The sequence below is a fragment of the Caloenas nicobarica genome, chromosome 18 (assembly GCF_036013445.1).
Source record: "Caloenas nicobarica isolate bCalNic1 chromosome 18, bCalNic1.hap1, whole genome shotgun sequence".
NCBI classification, from domain to species: Eukaryota; Metazoa; Chordata; class Aves; order Columbiformes; family Columbidae; genus Caloenas; species Caloenas nicobarica.
In genome coordinates, this window is record NC_088262.1 from 10,888,941 (window position 1) to 10,908,397 (window position 19,457).

Genomic DNA, 19,457 nt, shown 5'->3' on the forward strand with positions numbered 1-19,457 from the left:
CAGTCCCGCTCCGGCATGGTAAGGCCGTGGGCGGAGGGCGCGCAGGCGGGGGGCGGGCCGGGGGTGCCCGGGGCGCGGAGCTCTCTGACCCTCTCCCCGTCTCTCGCAGCCCCTCGCCGGAGGAGCAGCGGCCGGCACGGGACCCCGCCGCCTCCAGCCCGGCTCTGCCGCTCGCTGCGCGCCGGCATGAAGCGCCCGGCGCCGGGCAGCCGCCGCTGAAGAGCCGCCCGGCGGCAGCGGGACCCCCTCCCCGCTCCCCCCGCTCCATGGGGCAGCGCCGCGGCCGCTGAGCCCCCGCGCCTCCGCCCGCCGCCCCCACCCCGCGCCGCGCCCCGCCGCGCCCCCGCCTCGCCCCGCCATGGGGCCGCGGCACCTGCTGCTGCCGCTGCTCCTGCTCTCCCTGCAGCTCCTGGCCCTGCTGCTGGCCGCGCAGGCGGCCGGGCCCCCCCGCGCCAAGGGCAACCGGACCCAGGGGGCGGCGGCGCCGCGGCGGACCCCCAAGCCGGGCAGGGAGCTCCTGAACCAGACGCTGGCGGGCCCGGCGGCTGCCGCCCCCACGGCGCTGCCCGGGCGCGGGAAGGGCGCGGGGGGCGGCAGGACGCCCTCCGGCGGCGGGGGCGGCGGCGGGGGCTTGGCCCCGGCACACGAGACGTGCTGGGGGTACTACGACGTGAGCGGGCAGTGGGACAAGGAGTTCGAGTGCAACAACAGCCTGACGGGCTTCCGCTACTGCTGCGGCACCTGCTTCTACCGCTTCTGCTGCAACAAGCGTGCCGAGAAGCTCAACCAGAGCCTGTGCCGCAACTACAAGAGCCCCGAGTGGGCCCACCCCACCACCGCCAGCGGCGCGCTGCCCGCCGACGGCAGCAACGGCGCCGATGGGGACGCCAACAAGTACGACCCGGACAAGGACAGCACCAACGCCACCGTCTACATCTCGTGCGGGGCCATCGCCTTCGTGCTTATCGCCGGCGTCTTTGCCAAGGTGGCCTACGACAAGGCGCGGCGCCCGCCCCGGGAGATGAACATACACAGGTGCGATCCTCCCCTTGCTTCCAGCACCCCTGCTGTCTAGGGACACCCTCCTTTCCAAAGGTTCCTGCTTTGCACTGCCTCTCCAAGTGCTTCCCCTTTGCACCGTCTATCCAAGGATTTCCCCATGGCACTACCCATCCAAGGGTCCCCCTTTCGACCACCCACCCAAGGGCTTCCCATTTGTACAGCCTGTCCAAGAGTTGCATGACCCGTCCAAGAATTCCACCTTTGAACTGGCTGTCCAAGGGTTCCCCTTTTACATGAACTGTCCAAGGGTTCCCCAGCTGCTCTACCTGTCCAAAGAGTCCCCCTCAGAACAACCTATTAGAGTCTTTATCCTTTGCACTGGTCGACCATGAGTTTCCCCCTTGCACCACCTGTCCAAGGGTTTCCCCTTCACATTGGCGAAGGGCTTCCCTTTTGTGCCATGTGCCCAAATCATCTTTCGTTGTGCCACCACTTCAAGGAGTCCCCCCCCTAGAACTGCTCATCCAAGGGTTTTCTCTTTTGCAAGGGCTGTCCAAGAGTCCTCTCCTTGCTCCACCTCTCAAAGGATTTTCCCTTTCCACCATCTCTCCAAGGGTTCCCCTTTTGTACGCTCTGTCCAGGGACAACCCCACCCCTCGACCGTCCCTCCCGACCCCTTCGCAGGCAGGGACCCCTCCTGCTGCCCCGCTCAGCCCTCCCAGCACCGCGGGGCCTCTGCCCCCATCCCCTCTGCGCTCCCCCTCCTCAGCAGGGTCGCGGTCCGTCCTTCAGCACCGGCTCCGTGCTGCGCCGTGCCCCTCCGTGCGGAGCGGCCTCCTGCCCCCCGGGACCCCCACCCGCCCCGGGGGCAGCAGGGGTGCTCTGGACCCCGCGGGTCCTGCCCTGCCCGGCCAGGGAGAAGTTTAACAAGTGTGAAGGAAATTGCGTCCTCCCAGCCGGTGCCTTGGCTTGGTGTTCGGGGAAAGCAGCGGTGTTGGGGGGTGTTCCTTTTCTTTCCTTTCTTCTTTCTTTCTTTCTTTTCCCTTTTGAATCCAGAAACCTCAAGCTAGTAGTCTGTCCTTTCCGTTTGATATCCTTTTTCTCAGTGGTTTTACACATTGCTGTTGTGACAGCTTTAATAAGAGGAAACACTCTTGAGGTGTCAGAGAAAATCCTCTTTAAAAGCAAAAGCTCAGGCTTCCATAACAATTCTCCTTTTGGACAAACGCGTGTACTCTCTCGGTTCATACTCATTTTTCGGTGAAAATGTCCACCCGAGTGATGCGTACTTGTTGTGTGCTCTGAATCCAAGAGGTTCCTATGTTTGAACATAAAAATCGGTGAGGAGCTTCTTTATAAGAACAGTTGTGAGCATGAGTGGGGAAAGCCCTTATCTTTAGAGGTAATGCTTCATAAAAATAATTTTAGTTAAGAAATTTTAAACCAATTAGAATTATTGGCCGTGTTTTTAAGGCTGAACTTCAGTCGCAGTAAAGAGAATCTGAGGGAAGAATTTTTAGCTTTTTACAAAGAAAAAGAGATGAGTGACGCAGTTGTTATTTGTTTGGGGAGATGGGTTTTGTTTAGATTGCTCCCTTTTTGAGACTACACACCCAGGGGTGCTGGCGGGTGTGAGTTACCGGCTCTTCCCTGAGGACGAGAAGTGATGCTGGTTGGCACTTGCTGAGGGTCTGGCCCAGGGATCCCACCACAAACCCCACCTGCCCCCGGTCTCTGCCTTTGCAAGAAAATAGCTTCACTGTGTTAAAAACATTGCAATATCTTTTAGGTCACTTGCGTCTGTATAGTGAAGGGTCCTGCAAGTAGCTTAGTCAGAAAATAGGCTTTTAAAAGTATTTTCTTTACTAAGGGCTGGTTCCCAAACTCCCCAGCTCTTTTGGCTTCAAGGCAACTTTTTCTGGGCCTTATCTTCACACTAAATTTTATAATCTGGCTCGGATGCCCAGATGTTACTTTTTCTCTAGCTCCAGAGTGCTACGGGGTTGGATCTTATACCCTTTGAAATCACAGACGGTGTTGCCAGACTTGTCTGAATTATTCCTGATGTATTCATTTCTTTGATGCTTGCTTTTCTTTATTTAGATAAGTTCTGGTAAAATGATTCACCTGTGTGCAGAAGTATGAATGGCAGATTGAGTGCTTGGAAAGCTTGACTTCCAGAGCATTTTAAGGAGTTGATTGACTTCTATAATACGGTAGCTGGTAAAAGATTATACCTTTCAGAGCTGTGTTACCTGAACTTGATCAGCATTGCACGGTGGTTTAAATATTATGAAGTGTATCTCCAGCAGACAGGGTCTGCATCGATCTGAGGAAAAATGAGATCAGTGCTCTAAGCAGAATGTAAATATGAGGAGTGGAATGGTTTGTCTTTGTCTCTGAAAACTGCTGCTGAGTAACGGAAGGAGAAAATCAGAATGTAGTCAGATATTACTGTCTATTTCAGGTTGTGTCAATTGGACTTAAGTGTAACGTCCAGAATAATTCACTGTAGTGACGACAAGTGCATTAAATCTCGGTGTGCATCCCACCAAAATGTCTGGGATGGGGAGAACAACAGTATAAACAGAAATGTTACGGTAGGCTAGAAACAGCCCATCGTGAACAATATCTCACACCCAGGGAAGATGGAGCAAGACTTTCCTGCACTTCACCATAAACAAGATCACACTTTAAATTTTATTTCATCGTAAATGGTCGGTTAGCAGTACTGCTTGTAGATGTTATTTCTCTGTTAAATTCTCATCCAGCTTTTACAGAAAATCCTTATTAACTCACTTAGAAAGAACATTTTCATGGAGGCAGGGTTCATTTTATGTCTTTTGATGGAAAGGAGGGTTTACAAATTCACAGGAGAACTGTCACTCTCATGTGAAATGAAAGGATGTCTGCGCACCGAGATATGCATGTGCATCTCAGAGCTGAAAATCCGCTCTTGTTTTCAGGCACTTCCACTCACCTTTGAGGCAGAGGCACCGCTGTGATCCTGAGCTGAGCAGTGCCAGGACCTCATACTTAAGTTCGTTTCTAAGAGCAGTCAGTGGAAGTGCTTAGAAAAACAGGAGCTGAAACATTTGTAATGCTTTAAACTTAGCTGTTTTTTTAATGATTATATGGGCTTTCAGCCTGACCGTACGTTACTGCCTCTTGTCAGCATCTTGCTTTTGAGTTACACAGCCAGAACTAATAAACCCTGGGCTCCAGGTAGAAACTGGGGCTGATTTCTGAGAGTTATACCCAGCAGCATTTTGCCTGCCGTTGTTCTCTGACTGCATTTGTGAGAAGGGTTTCTCTTCATCCCTTTGTCGGGGTTTTTTTTGCTCAAGCATTTCTTAAGTGGGCAGAGTATTTTCTTTACTTTCAGGATGGGAACGATTTAGGGAATCTGACAGTGAACAAGGAATATCAGCTGTTTGTTTTCGAAGCTGGGTGTGTTTTTGTGTAGCAAGGAGGGGTGACCCAGAATATTCTCTTCCCATGGCTGTGACCCTCAATCCCCATGCTACAGCACATGAATAATTCACTGCTGGTAGTATCGCTCTGTGACCCCTGTTTAGCCCTCAGCAACAGTCAGCGTTGCACTGTCTGCCGAGGCAGGAATGCACAAATTGGAATAAACTGTTTGTAGTTCGGAGTGTTACGGATTGTTTGCTGCATGGGCGGCTGGACCGTGACTTGCGAGATGGGGGACACGGTGGCAGCGCTGGCCCCGGGGCAGCGGTGGGAGCTCAGCTCATCTCGTGTAGCTGCCGAGAAGCAGCACCGCGATTTTTCCCAGCAGACGGGCTCTGTCCTGCTAAAAGGCCGCCTTCTGTACCCGTCCTTGCATGGAATGTGTCTGATGAGTATTTTGGCTTTTGAAAGGGAGAAGGGAAACAAGCACCTTCTGCTCAGGGCATTTCACGTTGCCCAACTCCTGGGGCATCTTTGTTGCTACAAAGAGGAAAGGTATTTGTGCTGCTGTTTTCTTTGGGTTCTTCCTTTGCATCCTATGCTCTGTGAATAATAACTGACTTTTTTTTTCTTTTTTAACAAATCAACATCCTTTTCCCATATAGAGCCCACAGTTAAACTGATCAACCTCTTGCCATTTTTACTCTGCAGCTCTGAATTTCAACAGAAATCAGAGGCAATGGCTCTATTTGTCCACAGCTCTGGGAAGGCTGCATGCACTGTTTTTTTGCATGAAGCTAGCTTAAAATAGAGGAGGTTTTCTGTTCCTGCAGGCTGCATCTCTCGCAGCCCACGGGCCCGGGGGTCGTCAGCGGGGTTGCTGGGGGGCGGCTGGTCTCAGCCCCTCCGCTCACAGTGGAGCTTGTGAAAACTCTCTCTCTCTAGACGGAGTTTCTCAAATTGTGATCGCAGCTGGCCCATTCAGTTCTGCTCTCTGCTGGTGTGTGTTCCTTGAGCCAGACAATCCAACTTCATCGCTCCCCAGGGCAGGGAGAGAGCACTACGAACACACCTGCCCATAGGGACCATGCAGAAGATTTGCTTTCAGGGTTGTTGTCACTGCTTTCTTTCTCTTTCCACTGATTTGTTTTTATAGTCTGCCTTTTTTCCTTTTTTCCTTTTTTTTTTTTTTTCACTCCACTGCATCTCATTCATCTGACTCACGTGCCTTCTATCTGCTCTTTGCCCAGCTTTGTGTTGTTTATTCCCGATAGTTTCTGAGTCTCTTCTCTAAAGCGCCCTGTCCCTCTCGTAGGCACAGAATGTAGGTCCACAGGCACGTTTCTGACTTGATTAAGGCAAAACAGAAGGCGGCACGATTTTGTGGCCTCAGGGAAGTTACTCGTGACTAGTTCTTCTCTTTCAAACCAATACTGCAGGGTAACTCCAGTGCAGGGAGAAGACCTGGACCTTGTCCAGTTTGCGCGGATGGATTGCCCATTCCCAGCTGGCCAGACCAAGGCAGGATTTGTATCTGTGTGCGTGTACCTGTACAGAAGATTTTTCCTTTTGCTTCACTTACATGTAGTGGGGAAGCTTCAGTGTGAAGCTCTGGTCACTGCACACTTTAACTGCTTTTTTTTGCCATACTTTCCTCTCTGAATCTATTTTTTTAAAGAGACTGGCTTTGCTAACCACACAGCGGCTGCCTGACTTCCACTGGCTGCTTCCAAGTCTTCTCTGTTCTCTTTGAACTTCTCCCAGTAAGAAAGCCTGTTCTCAGAAACCATCCTGCCCTCACCAAATCTTTTCAGTGTCTCTAATTCCCATTTATTTGATATGTTTCTTCTTTCTAATTAACTTTTTCTATTAGTAACCCTCCATCATAAGGTGTCAAGGGAATCCAGTCTAGCTCTGAACTTCTGTTTCTTTTAGTTTTGTAATCTCTTATATCCTTAACTAACAGTTGATCTGTGTGTCTTTGGAGATCAGACATCTTTTAAGACTTCTGTTTCACGTAAGAAGATCTGAAACTTATCAGGAAAATGAGATCATGGTTCTTTTTTCTTGCCTTTGCCCCTACTCGCGTGGGCAATCTGTATTTCCTTAGATCTGTGTGTGCTGTATTGCATGAAGGTCTCAAATGTCTCATTACCCAGCCTGATAAACCCGGAATTCTTTCACAATAAATATTTTCCTGTAGTTCAGCTCTTGCCCCAGCCTCCTTCGTTGTAGTCACAGGGCCCTTCAAGAGAAAGTACAATTTTCTTCAATAAGTTTAAAGTCTCTTAATTGTGCTTACAACATAGGATTTGGTGCAAAATAGATACCTCATACGTGAAACTTCTTCTGCGTGCACTTGTGTGTTTTTCCAAGCCCCGCGCATCCACCAAGTGCTGTTACAGGCTTTGTGCGTGCAGATACCCCAGCGCAAACAATAGCAGCCTAAAAAACGGTACCAGCTGAGCTCTTAGCCTGATTCTTGCAGGCTTTCATGCCTGTCAAATACCCAGCAAGACCTGCTATTTTTATTTTATCTTCTTTCCACGATCAAGACCAGCGCTTAGTTCCTTTTCTGCACGGTAGCGCTGCTTCCAGTTCTCCCCAGCGCTCGTGCTTTGTTTTCTGGGTGGATCTCTTTTGAGAAGAGCCTCCCTCTTGCTGTCTCAAGCACGGGGGCACGTAGCCGGGTTGGTGAGAGCGGGTGAGGGAGACGTCGCTGCTGCGGAGCCGTGGTGACAGTACAGCAGGTGGCAGCCTGGCCTTGGCTTGCGGGGACGCGGCACCTCGGGGTGCTGGGACCTGGAGCTGCTGCTTCGCGCCACTCGCCCGAAATCCTGGTTTAGAGGTAGATCTTGACCCTCGCTGCTCTGGCCACTCTCTGCTCAGTGTAACAGCTCTCTGCGAAGAAACATCCGTTGGAAAGCTTGATTTTAACTTTTTAATTACAGGATCTTTATGTGACAGCTTCTCTCTCCTCTGGACCTGCTGTATCATTATTCAAAGGAACTAGTATTAGTGGTTGTGAGTTTAGTGATTGTAGTAAATTCCTTGTGCACGTCACAGCATTCAATTTGTATATTAGTGTTAGATGTGTGAAGTACTTGTGTAAGATGTGCAGTTTAAGCTCTGCTGGTATTTACTATTGATACATAACCTAAACAACCTATCCCAAAGACAAGAGCTTTACTTTCCAGTTGCTGATTCCAGCTCGTGTTATAAAGACAGGAGAGATGATGAGCTCACAGCGAAAGATTATTTTTTTTTCTTGTTGATTTATCAGTTTAACTCCTATACTACTACTTTTTCAGCTGAAATGTGTTTTCCACGTATAATTACATCACCTATGCGTTAGTTTTGAGTTCACCAAGAAAAGTGAGTCAGGAAAATTGCCAGCCTCATCCTGCTGCCATCATTTGGGGTAACAATCTGGTCCTTAGTACGTCTGTAATTAAGCGTTCAGTGATATTTGTCATTAAAGATGGACTAAATGCCAGGAGTTTCACAAATAATTCTCGTAATTGACATAAGGATTTTTCAGAGGACATCTGACTTTCCCTTGTAGCCTTAAGAAAGAACATTTCCTCACTTCTGCCGAGTGCAGGTGCACAAATGCTTCTCTCTTGGAAGGGTGTCCTAATGCTTAGTCTTTTTTCCCTTCTTAACTCTCTGGGTGCATTCACCTGTTCTTCTATATACACACATATACAGGTGTCCACCACATGCCCACTCGGGTTACTGTGAAAACCCATTTCCAGTGTTCCCCCCTCAAAAAACATCTGCTCTGAAGCACCAGCTGCTTTTGTTTCTGGCAGCTGCAGAGACCAGTTCTCTCTTTTGCTGACCTGGGACTGGTGCATCTCTAGGATGCTGCTGAGCGCTGGCACTTTCAGAAACAAGCTCAACTTGGGCAGAGTTGCTTCCATGTGAAGGTGCTGCTGGCCAGAGGGGTTTGTTGGCAGCAGCATCCCCATGTGTATCTGTCTGCAGTGGTGTTTGTGTAATCAGTAAAAGCCCTATGTCTGGAGCATCTTATGGGGAGAGACTGAGAGAGCTGGGGCTGTTCAGCTGGAGAAGAGGAGCTGAGAGGGACCTGATCAATGTGATCAATATCTCAGGGTGGGTGTCAGAGGATGGACCAGACTCTGTTCAGTGGTGCCCAACGCCAGGGTGAGGGGCAACGGGCACAGACTGAAACACAGGAGGGTCCAGCTGAACATGAGGAGAAACTTCTTTGCCGGGAGGTGCCAGAGCCTGGACCAGGCTGCCCAGAGCGGGTGTGGAGTCTCCTTCTCTGGAGACATTCAAACCCGCCTGGACCGACCTGTGTGATCTGCTCTGGTGACCCTGCGTGAGCAGGGGGGCTGGGCTGGGGGATCTCCAGGGGGCCCTTCAGCCCCCACCAGGCGGGGATTCTGTGATTCCCCAGCTAAAGCCCCATCAGAGCGTGTGGCCAGAAACGTGCCCTGGGGGCGATGCCAAGGAGGCAGCAGCGATGGGGACAGCTGATGAAAGGAGCTGGACACTGGTCCTCCCGTCTGTTGTTTCACAGCACGCGTGGGGGGACGACACGGTTGCGCATCCCTCCGCTGGCAGGAGCTGCAGCGCGGAGCCCGTCTGACCCACGGCTCAGACTGCACTGGGTCAGGGGCAGCGCGTGGAACGTCACGAGGGGCGCAGCAGGTCTGGGGACAGGCACCAGAAAACCCGTGGATAATGCATGGCCATGCTGGTGACTGAAATCCCGCTCCTTGGAGAGACCTGTTCCTTCGCGGGGAGCTGGCTCCACGGCGGATAACTCGCCTCTCGCAGACTAACTGCCTCTTTCTTCCTGGGTTAGTAAGAGAGCACAGGGGAGTCTTTAACCTCACTCTTTTTTTTAAGGACTTGTAGTGGAATCCTGGCTGTGTGGAAGCTGGTTGGAGCTCTGCCACAAACTCCATCACAGCTATGCTTTCAGCAGGCTTTTAGTTCACCCTGACGCTGCTCTTTTTATTGTGTTCTGCCAGTTCCATTTGGTCATTCTTTTTCCATTCTTTCCCAAATTCACAAATACTTTGAACATCCAGTTATGTTTTCTGACACCCCATACATGAGGCATCAAAGAGAGGAAATTTTCAGAAGGCAACGGGCAGAAGTTTTGCATGTGTGCAACCTGCAAATAGTCAGCACTTCCTATCACCTCTCTACTCCAATGTTACGTCCCACAGGCCACATTCCGGCCTGTTGGCGCTGTCACCAAAGCTCCCCTTGTTTTCAGTGGAAGGGATCGCTGTGCCCACACTCATACTGTCAATTAGAGCTGAAAATCTCTTCTCCCTATATTCCCAGCATCTATGTGGTGTGGTTTTTTGTTTGTTTTCTTTTTTTTTTTTCTCTTCTCTCCAGCCCAAGGGGAGAGGGTCGTGTCGACTGGAGATGTCTCCATCAAATACAGTCCATGAAGTCCTTGCCAGTCCTGGGGCACGGACATGAGTTTTGTGTTTCCACAGACAGGTCCTGGAAAAAACTGCCGAATAGCCAGGGATGCCGGGGGTGCGTTTATTCAGATGGAGCTTCCTCAGCCAGTGAGTGAGGCCCTAGACAGGGAAACTGGACTCTGGTCCCAGCCCTGCCTCCAGCTTTCTCATTGGTATGAGCCAAATCCTTCCTCCTTCAGTCCACAGAGCACTTCAGGGCAAGGGATTTCTGCCCGTGGGTGCAGGAGACAAGCAAGTCACCATGCCAGACCTGCTGAGGTCAGGACGCTAATGCACTGACAGTGGCTGTGGAAAATGGAGACGTTTCACAGTGTAGGAAGAGCCTCTTATGAAAATGGACCTGGAGCTCTGTCAGCCTGGGTCTGCTGTCAGTGACTTGGCCTAGCCTGAAGAAAACCCACTGGAGCCTTTGCATTAGTCTGGGTCTATGAGGATTGGACCAGCTCTATAGTGGGTGTTCTGTCTGCTGTGTTTTGAACTCATTTATGGTGCTGGAGGCTGGACCCTCCAGTGGGATAATCTGGTTTGGCTGTACAAAACTCTACAGAATCACAGGATTGCTGAGGTTGGGGGCGCTTCTGGAGGTTAGCCAGTCTAGACTCCAAGCAGGGGCAGCTCCATCAGGCTGCCCAGGACTGTGGCCAGTTGGGTTTTAAATGTCACCAACGGTGGAGACTCTGTGACGTTCCTGGACACTGTTTCAGTGTTCGAGCACTCTCAGTGTAGAAGAGTTTCTTCTTGTGCTTAAGTGGCACTTCCTGTATTTCAGTTTGTGCCCATTGCCTCTTGTTCTGTCACTGGACACTGCTGAGAAGGGCCTGGCTCTATCTGCTTTACACCCTCCCGTCTGTTATTGAAACACATCGATAAGATCCTCCTGAGCTTTTTGTTCTCTAGGTTGAACAGTCCCAGCTGTCTCAGCCTCTCTCCCATGTATGAGATGCTCTAAGTCCTTTTGTGACCCTCATGTGGACCCGCTCCACGATGCGCACGAGGAGCCCAGCACTGGGCACAGCACTCCAGATGTGTCTCGCTAGTGCTACATAGAGAGGAAAGATCACTCGCTTGAGCCTGAGAACTCATTAGTGATGATTTACTTCCCTATTGCACAAAAAAAGCCCCACCTCCCCTCCCACATCTCCGTGCTAAGACTGAGAGGTGAATACCCTGCATGTATCTGCCGGACTTCACACCCTGCCTTGTCTGTCTTCAGTTTGTTCCTGTCTGTTTCCTCCACTTTGTACCATTCTGCTCACTTTCTTGTTCTGTTTTCTGTCACTCCCTGCCATTGCCCCTCTCCCAGGTGGCCTTGCCTTCATTCTCTTTGCTTTTTAGCAAAGCCTGTTGATTTTATCTTTCAGCATCGGGGCCCCAGCTGATGCCCAGCCTTGCCACCCTACTGCTGACACCCATCCCTTTTGGCTCGTTGTATTTCCAACAAGACTTTTATTTTTTTTTTTTTTTTTTCCTTTTGAAAGTAACCACAACTACTTCTTTGCATTTGGGTCCCCGTGTTCACCTCACAGTGTTTCTTCTTGAACTGCTCACTTAGTCCGGTGTTGCACGAGACCCTTCCCTGCTGACATACATGGGAGCAGGACCTGCCCTGCTCTGCTTTGGGATGTCCTACCATGCAAGACATCAGTAGGTTTTTCTCCTGTGCTGCTAATCCAGCCCTGGTCTCGAACAACATCCCTGATGTCACTATGTCTATTCTGGGTTTACGTGGAAAAAAGCTTTAGCGTTCTCACATAAATGACGTTAATGAAAAAGCTGTCACAAATCATTATCTCAGGATATGATTGTACAGTTACACAACTCTGGCTACTCCATCCGCTGCCACAGGTAACGCGTTCCAGCGAGTGAGGTTTGTTTTCCTGAGATAAGAGATGTGTCGTCATAGAAAGATTTCTGAAGTGCCTCATAGCCTTGTGCAGGTGTTCAGGATGCTGCTGACATCTGTGAGACTAATTGTACCCAAATGGCTGCACACACAAGACCCAATAATTTCAAGTGACTCTATTTCTCTATTATTACTGAAGCTTTTGCAGTGGACAGCTAGACAGTTGTACTCAAGAGATTCACACCGACCAAATCCTTCCTCAGTTAAGTGTGACTGACTTTCCACCAGCGTGGGACTCAGCCCTCTGTGCTCTATGGAAATAAACTGGATCACACACAACAATGTGATTGAATTGGCAAGGAACTAACCAGGTTGATCCAAGTTTGACTTTCTCCTCCACCTCTGCTGGTGCTGAACAGTCTTTTTTCCTCTACATAGACAATAAAGAAGAGGACAAAGAGTGAGCGCTCAGGACACACAGTTCAGTGTGTTTAGGGCATAAGAAGATTACACCTTCAGTGCTGCTGAACTCAGGTTTAGTCCCATACACTTATGAGCTAGGTCTGCTTTTGATAGTTATGTTCAATTTGTCCCATGTATATTCTGACACGGCAGACATCACTTTCCTGAATATCACCTGTGATTTCTACAGCTCATCTGGGAGCACCGGTCTCCTCTCTTCCATGTGGCTGGCAGGCGACTAGAAATCACGTCCTTGTTGTGTTGTGACCAACGACTAACCCAGAGAAAAGCTATTCCTTCAGAATGCAGAACAAAGAAGGGATTAAAATTGTTCTTATCACCGTATTTTGTTTGTGATAAGGATCAGTGAGTTCAGGTCCTGGCTGTAACCAAGGGACAGCCAAGTGTAGTTTTATGAGAAACTGTTCACAAATTGAAACATTATCCTGGAATTTAGTTTTGTCCTCATGGAGGGCAGCGGGCTCAGGGTTTGGCTTTTGAGTAGATAATGACTGATGTCCAATCGTTCCAGAGCATAATCACTTTAATTGCCTCAATTATTTTTAGTGAATGGAGGTAAAGTGTCCATCCAGGAGGTGGGGAAGCTCTGTTCTTAGGACTATATCAAACCCCATTCAGAGAGTTATAATAGTAGGAGAAACGACAAGAGTATCAGGAGAAACAAAATGACCTGCAGTGTCGGGTGGTCCTAGACTCAGAATCTAGGTTGGAAGGGACCTCTAGATGTCCCTCGTCCTGCCATCTGCTTAAAGCAAGACCAGCTTAAGCGGTAGAGGAGGTTGTTTGGAGCCTTATCCAGCTGAATTTGAAGATCTCCAAGGAAGGAGATCCCTAGGCCTCTCTGGGTCCCTGTTTCAGTGTTTTGCTATCCCACCATGACTTTTTTTTCTTTTATAACCAAGTGGAATTGCCCTTATCACAACATCTTTGCCTTATCTCTATCTCCTTTGCAACTCCCCATTAGTGGGATGTAGGACCTCTCTTAGCCTCTCTTTGTCAGCTTAAACAAACTCAGCTTTGGGGAGGACTGGTTCGTACTCTTCCATTTCCATCCCACCAGCACCTCCAGCTCTGCCTCCTCGTCTTTGAGTTTCTTATACCGCCTCTGTACCTCATCCCAGTGCACGCCAGTCCCCGACATGACCTCTCCTGCCCAGCCGTCTCTATTATATTCATCTAAGCAGTATATGGTGTTTTAGTGTTATCCATGCTGTCATCTTCCTCTGTACTCTGAGTGATTGCACTTTTGACACTAAAAGTGTCTTCGACAAGTGTTCAAAATGAGCCCAAGCCGCTATGGGCTAGTAAATAATGGTCCTAATACAATCTCTGTGATTGAAAAATGACTCTTTGCATTCCTGTACTGCAGATACCATTAAATGGTCATCTGATGCTTAATATATCTTGGAGATATGTACTGAGGGCTGAGTTCTGCCAACCTGCTGTCTTGAGAAAATGTGTTGTCTCCAGCGGGATGTACTGGATGCTGGTGCCAAATAGATAGACCTCATTAGCTTCCCACGTCCTCCTCAATCAGCAAGATCTATAGTGCGGTGGGGAGGTATTTGCCTAGAAAAGCCATCAGGATCGCCGGTGGTTGAATGAATCCTCTGCTCGGGAGGAACCGAGCAGTGTCGCACAGGGCAGGGTCCTCAGGGCCCAGCGTAGGGTCCTTTTTCTGCCACTCGTGTTCTGTACAACCTTGAGCAAGGGGCCGAAATTTCAAGCGTGGCCTGTGAGTTGGTGACCAGTGTGAGATACCTGAGGCGTGACGGTAAAAAATGGTGAGCACCCACAGATCTGTGTCAATCAGTGGGAACTCAGCATCTTTTGGAGAACACCAAATACCAGTTCCTCTTCTTCAGCCCGGAATGACCATAGGAGCAAACAAAAGGAGCCCTGACTTGGGACAGGGTTGAGTATCTCTTATTGCTGCCACCTTCATCTCTCTCTGATCCTATCTTACCACACACACACAAAAAAAATCTCTCCTTTTATGTCCCTGCATGTGACAAACTGTTTAATCTGTATGTGTCAGTATCTGTGCACATATACATATCGTATGATAGGTTATAGCCTCTATGCCTACTCTCTCTGCAAACAATGAACAGTCAAAGAAGGTTAAAAATATTCTTATTCTGTACAGGGTGGTTGTGAACTGATGTAATCCTCTTCTGGAGCCTCTGAGATCTTCCAAGAGTTTCTTTTGTAGAACACATTGGCATTGCAATTCATTATGCACAGGGATAGCAGTCTGTAGAGGAAATTATTTGGAAAATGGAATGGACTCAGGTCCCAAACTATTTCTCATATGAAAGACTAAATATATAGCGTTTAAGGAATGCTAGTAGATACGAGCAACACCAGCGTCATTTTCATCAATAGGCAATGAAGGAATTTTTCCTTCTTACATCTTGTTTGGTACACAAGGTGACATTAGGCATATTCCCTCTGCCAAGAGAAAAGAACCTTTCAAACTCTGTAATCTTTAAACCACCACTGTCCCCTATAATCCAGACAAGCCACCGCCTTTCCTCCTTTTCCTATGGCTCAAGAGATAGCTCGTGGCTGCACTAAGAAAATCAGTGCATTTCAGGCTATAATTGTGCCACTGTGTCCATGATGTTCACAGAGGAAAAAAATCTTTGATTATCCACTTATCCAAGGGGAAAACATTGGATGCAGCTGAACTGTGTGACGTTTCTTTTTCTTGGGGAATAGCAGAGAGACCTCGGCACCATTAAAGAAACCCCTAATGGACGAAAAGCTAAAAGGAGGCTAATGGCTGTGTTGACATTAACCCATGAAAATTGTTTCATCGTTTTCTTCTGGAGCGCTGGTGGTTCTTTAGGAATCCCACTCCCACCTCTCCTGTGTATTGAGCTTTTTGCACAAAACCCAAGGATGTAAGGGGTGTGGGGACCAGACTCCTGATTTGATTCAATCTTAAAGAAGTTTGGCTCGGGCAGGGTGGTTTTGGTGTAGAACTGAGTAAATAGAAGATCACAGTGCCTGAGACTTAGGGCTCTGGCGTGTTCAGTGGTGGCTCTTTATGAAGGCAGCACTTTGTGCTACGGAGAACAGTTCGTCTGCACTGTCACTGACCGCAAGGAGAATGATGGAGAGAAAGCATAACCCTGGGGTGAAGTGAATTAGTGCAATCATATGATAAACTAAACAATAGCCAGACGAACCTATAAATACAGGCAGCAGACACACAAAAAGAAACTGAGCTTTTAAGCCATATATTTTTTTGGTTTGTTATTGTTGCTTTTTTTTTTTTTTTTTCTGTTTATAGTAGAAATCCAACTACTGCTGGATTCACACAGCAACTGTGGAAGTGGAAATACTGAATGCCATTCTAGCTACTGTGTGAAAATACGTTTTTTTCCCTCTTTCTCTCTCCCCAGGGCTCTGGCTGACATCTTAAGACAGCAGGGACCAATCCCAATAGCACACTGTGAAAGAGAGACTATCTCGGCCATAGATACCTCCCCCAAAGAAAACACCCCAGTCAGGACATCTTCCAAAAACCATTACACCCCTGTGCGCACCTCCAAAAGTAACCCAGGTAAGTGCTGCTTTCCTGCTCGCTCTTCAGGGCTGGCCGAACAGTTCGAAGTCAGCAGAACGTCACACTTGACTTGGATTTTGTAAACCTAAAATTAGGATAATAAAAAATGGCTTTAAAAGGCAATCAGATAGTGCAAGGATCAGTGTTGATGATTCTTTGAGGTTTTTGCTGAACACAGTGGCTGTTGTCTCTAGGCGCTTTAAAAATTCAGAATCAGTGAGGTATAAATTCAGCTTATACCAAAATGCTTGCATTAAGCTTAGAACACTGTGCATTTCTAACAAAACACATATGCTACACAGCATAATCGGGCTCTCTGCACACAGCAGCTAAGAAGAAAGAAACCCATATAACCAGGGACAGTTTATTTATTCAGGTGAGCTGTGTGCATGTGCCGAGAAGACAGCGTGGAAGGTGACCTGGAGAGCATCCCGGGAGCTTCAAGACCCTGGCCTGAGGTTCTCCAGGACCATTGACCTGGGAATTGGGACACACAATTTTTTTTTTGTTTCTGGCTTCTGCTGGCTGGGTGAATTTGGTCACATCACTTGCCTACTTTTTGCCTTGATTTGCCCAGAGGCGCGTGGATGCCAGCCTCTTAGTTAAACGTATTGTTGTGATTTATTTAATGCTTCAGATGCCGACAGTTGTACAAGCCGTTTCTCGATGGTTGCTGGCCACCTTTGTTGAGTGGGACTTGCCATCACTTGCTATATCTCAGTCACAACTGGATGTGGTGCCTCAAAGAAATGCCCTCATTCAGTCACAAGCTGTTCAGCTTCACGTCCAAGTTTCCAGGTGGCGTTTCCTGACCTGTGTCACCCGGCAATCAGGGAAGGTTTTGCTAATGGTCTCTACTGGGGAAGCTTCTGAACGAAGCCAGCGGGAGCTCCGGCTGCTGCGCGGCCCGCAGGCTGGACGTGCTCTGCTCTTTGTGGAAAGGGCCCATGGCCGAGGGCAGTGACTGTTCGGTTCCTGTCGCGCTGTTGTGGTGACTATTAGAAGGGTTTTGCTGCAATGTGCATCACCCTGTGGAGACAGGGCCAGGTGACTGTGTTCTCTGTGTTCTCTGGGGCCTCCCCTGCTGCTGGGAATGAAATAATTTCCCTGAGAACTAAGAAGGGTTTCTTTGCTCTCCAGTTTTCACTCAGAGGCCAGTGAACCCTGTAATTTTGTATGCCAGAGAGTTATACCCGTGAAACAAAACTTCAGGCTGGAGAACAGTTCATGAGATGAGTTGTTGAAGAGGAAGGTGCTTTTGCATATCTAGGGCTCGGGACTGGCACTTGAGAGGATATGTCATTCTGCCCCAGCATAGAAACACAAGAAATAAGGGTTTATGACCAGTGAACAGGTATAGACACCACCAGAGAACAACTCTGGCATAAGCCTTGTGATAAGATGAATCCCTTTCTGAAGACACCCCATCTCTTTCCGTTGGCTAGTTAGGGCAGGCAAACCCTAAATGAAGAGGCAGAAGAAATTCTTTGCTTGCAGCAGAAGAGACCAGCCAGGTACTAGAAGTCTGAATTAGGTGTCATGTTGAGGCACTGTGAGTCTGAGAAAATGCAAACGGGAAGGTTTGAGTGGGGAATTGCTAATTGCAGTATTCTTCTTCGGTGTCCCTTGGTAGCTGATGGCTCTAATGGATGTCTTTTAGACTTACTACTACATTAGTGGGGGCACACAAGGGTACAAGGACCAGAGCACAGGTGTTGTGAGTGGGGTGTTAGTACAAGTGGTGACACCACAAAGTGTCAGCACCTGGTAGGGAGTCCACTTGGTCCTTGCTGAGGGCTGGGATGTGAGAAGAGTGAGGCAGAGTGGCTGGGAAGGAAAAAGCATGATGTTAAAGATGCTTCAGCCTCTGCTTGTCTGTGTGTTTGCTTGTATCGTGTGGAGGAGAAAAGCCATTACGGTTCAGCAGGGCTGAAGCCGGCGAGCCACAGGTAGTAGGAGCCCACTGAAAGAAGCTGTTTGCAAACCCAGCTATGGAGCGTAGAATCACAGAATATCCTGAGCTGGAAGGGACCCCCAAGGACCATCGAGTCCAGCTCCTGTCCCTGCACAGGACACCCCACAGGTCACCCCGTGTGTCTGAGGACGTTGTCCAGTCTCTTCTTGAACACTGTCAGGCTGGGGCCGTGACACCTCCCTGGGGAGCCTGTTCCAGTGTCCAGCACCCTCTGGGTGAAGAACCTTTTCCTCATGTCCAACTGCCCCTCCCTGGCACATCTTCCTGCCGTTCCCTGGGTTCTGTCACTGTCACAGAGAGAAGAGCTCAGCCCTGCCCCTCCTGCTCCCCTGCTGGAGCTGCAGCCCCATGAGCTCTGCCCTCAGTCTCCTCTGCTCCAGCTGAACAAACCCCGGGACTTCAGCCGCTCCTCATACGGTTTCCCCTCCAAACCCTTTGCCAACTTCATGTCCCTCCTCTGGACACTCTCCAGCAGCTTTATCTCCTTTTCTCCTGTGTCCCCAGCCCTGCACACAGTGAATGCTCCAGGTGAGGCCGCCCCAGCGCAGAGCAGAGCGGGACAATCCCCTCCCTGCCCAGCTGGCCGTGCTGTGCTGGGTGCACCAGGACACGGGGCCCTCTTGGCTGCCAGGACACACTGTTGGCTCATGTTCAACTTGCCACTAACCAGAACCCCCAGATCCCTCTGCATGGAGCTGCTCTCCAGCATCTCGTCCCCCAGTCTGTATGTACAGCCAGGGTTGCCGTGTCCCAGGTGCAAAATCTGGCACTTGCCCTTGTTGAACTTCATGCGGCTGGTGATCGCCCAGTTCTCCAGTTTGTGCAGGTCCCTGAGGCAGAGACACTTGACTCCCAGCACAGGCTCCCAGAGGTGCTGGCAGCGGTAGGGTGGTTGGTCACTTCTGCCGCGGGGCGGCCAGTTGGACCGAATGTCACACCAAGCCCCCGCCAAAGCTGGGAAGGGAAAACTTGCTCTTGTAGCTTGCCCAAAAGAACTTGTTCCTGGCACTGTTGTGTCTGTTATTAACATGTCCTCATATATCATATGAGACAGAAAGCTAATCACTTACAAAAGATCTCGAGCTCATAAAAGAGCTATACAGTTAACATTTTTTATACTGTTTCATTTGCGGAATAGGGCAATGCTCCATTGTAACTATAGTCTGTCACTCAGCTAATCTTCAGATTATTGCGGTAATCAGGAAATTGTATAAGTGAATGCTAAATCCTTTTAGGTTGGGAGGGAAGTAAAAATCGGAAAAGAAGAATGAGTTATAGCACGTTAAAATAGAATAAAGCTGGCAAGCCCCAGTATGGAAGTGGAAGAGGAATCACCATCAATAATTGCTTTTTGGGGAGGAGGGGAAGAAAAGAAATAAAAAGAGGGGAATGGGGACAGCTGTGTGAAAATAATAGAGGCAGGAATATGTAGTAGCAAGATGCAGGGAAAGCGCTGCTCACTGGTGCTGCAAATTGCCTTGAGAAGACCGCAGCTGTAGGGTTTTGCTGTTTTGATCTGAAAAGTATCAGGTCTGCTGGCTGTGGTTTGTCTCAGGACTCCAGAGTCTGAGAGGTTAAGCAACCAGAAAGGACTATAGCTGTTACACACAGGCTGAAATTGAGTTTCATATTTGTTTTACTTGAAACTTTTGTTTCCAAACTTACAACTAGAAGGGTGCCCTTAAG

General features: G+C 49.1%; 1 protein-coding gene across 1 annotated transcript in view; it reads left to right on the forward strand.

Moving 5' to 3' along the window:
* The first annotated feature begins 358 nt into the window (after nucleotides 1-358).
* The window catches only part of SHISA6 (shisa family member 6), a 250,936-nt gene continuing 231,837 nt past the window's right edge, over nucleotides 359-19,457 (forward strand). Inside the window, exons 1-2 of the mRNA XM_065648020.1 lie at nucleotides 359-1,035; nucleotides 15,633-15,793. Coding sequence (XP_065504092.1) covers nucleotides 359-1,035; nucleotides 15,633-15,793 — 838 coding nt within the window. The remainder of the gene's footprint in view (nucleotides 1,036-15,632; nucleotides 15,794-19,457) is intronic.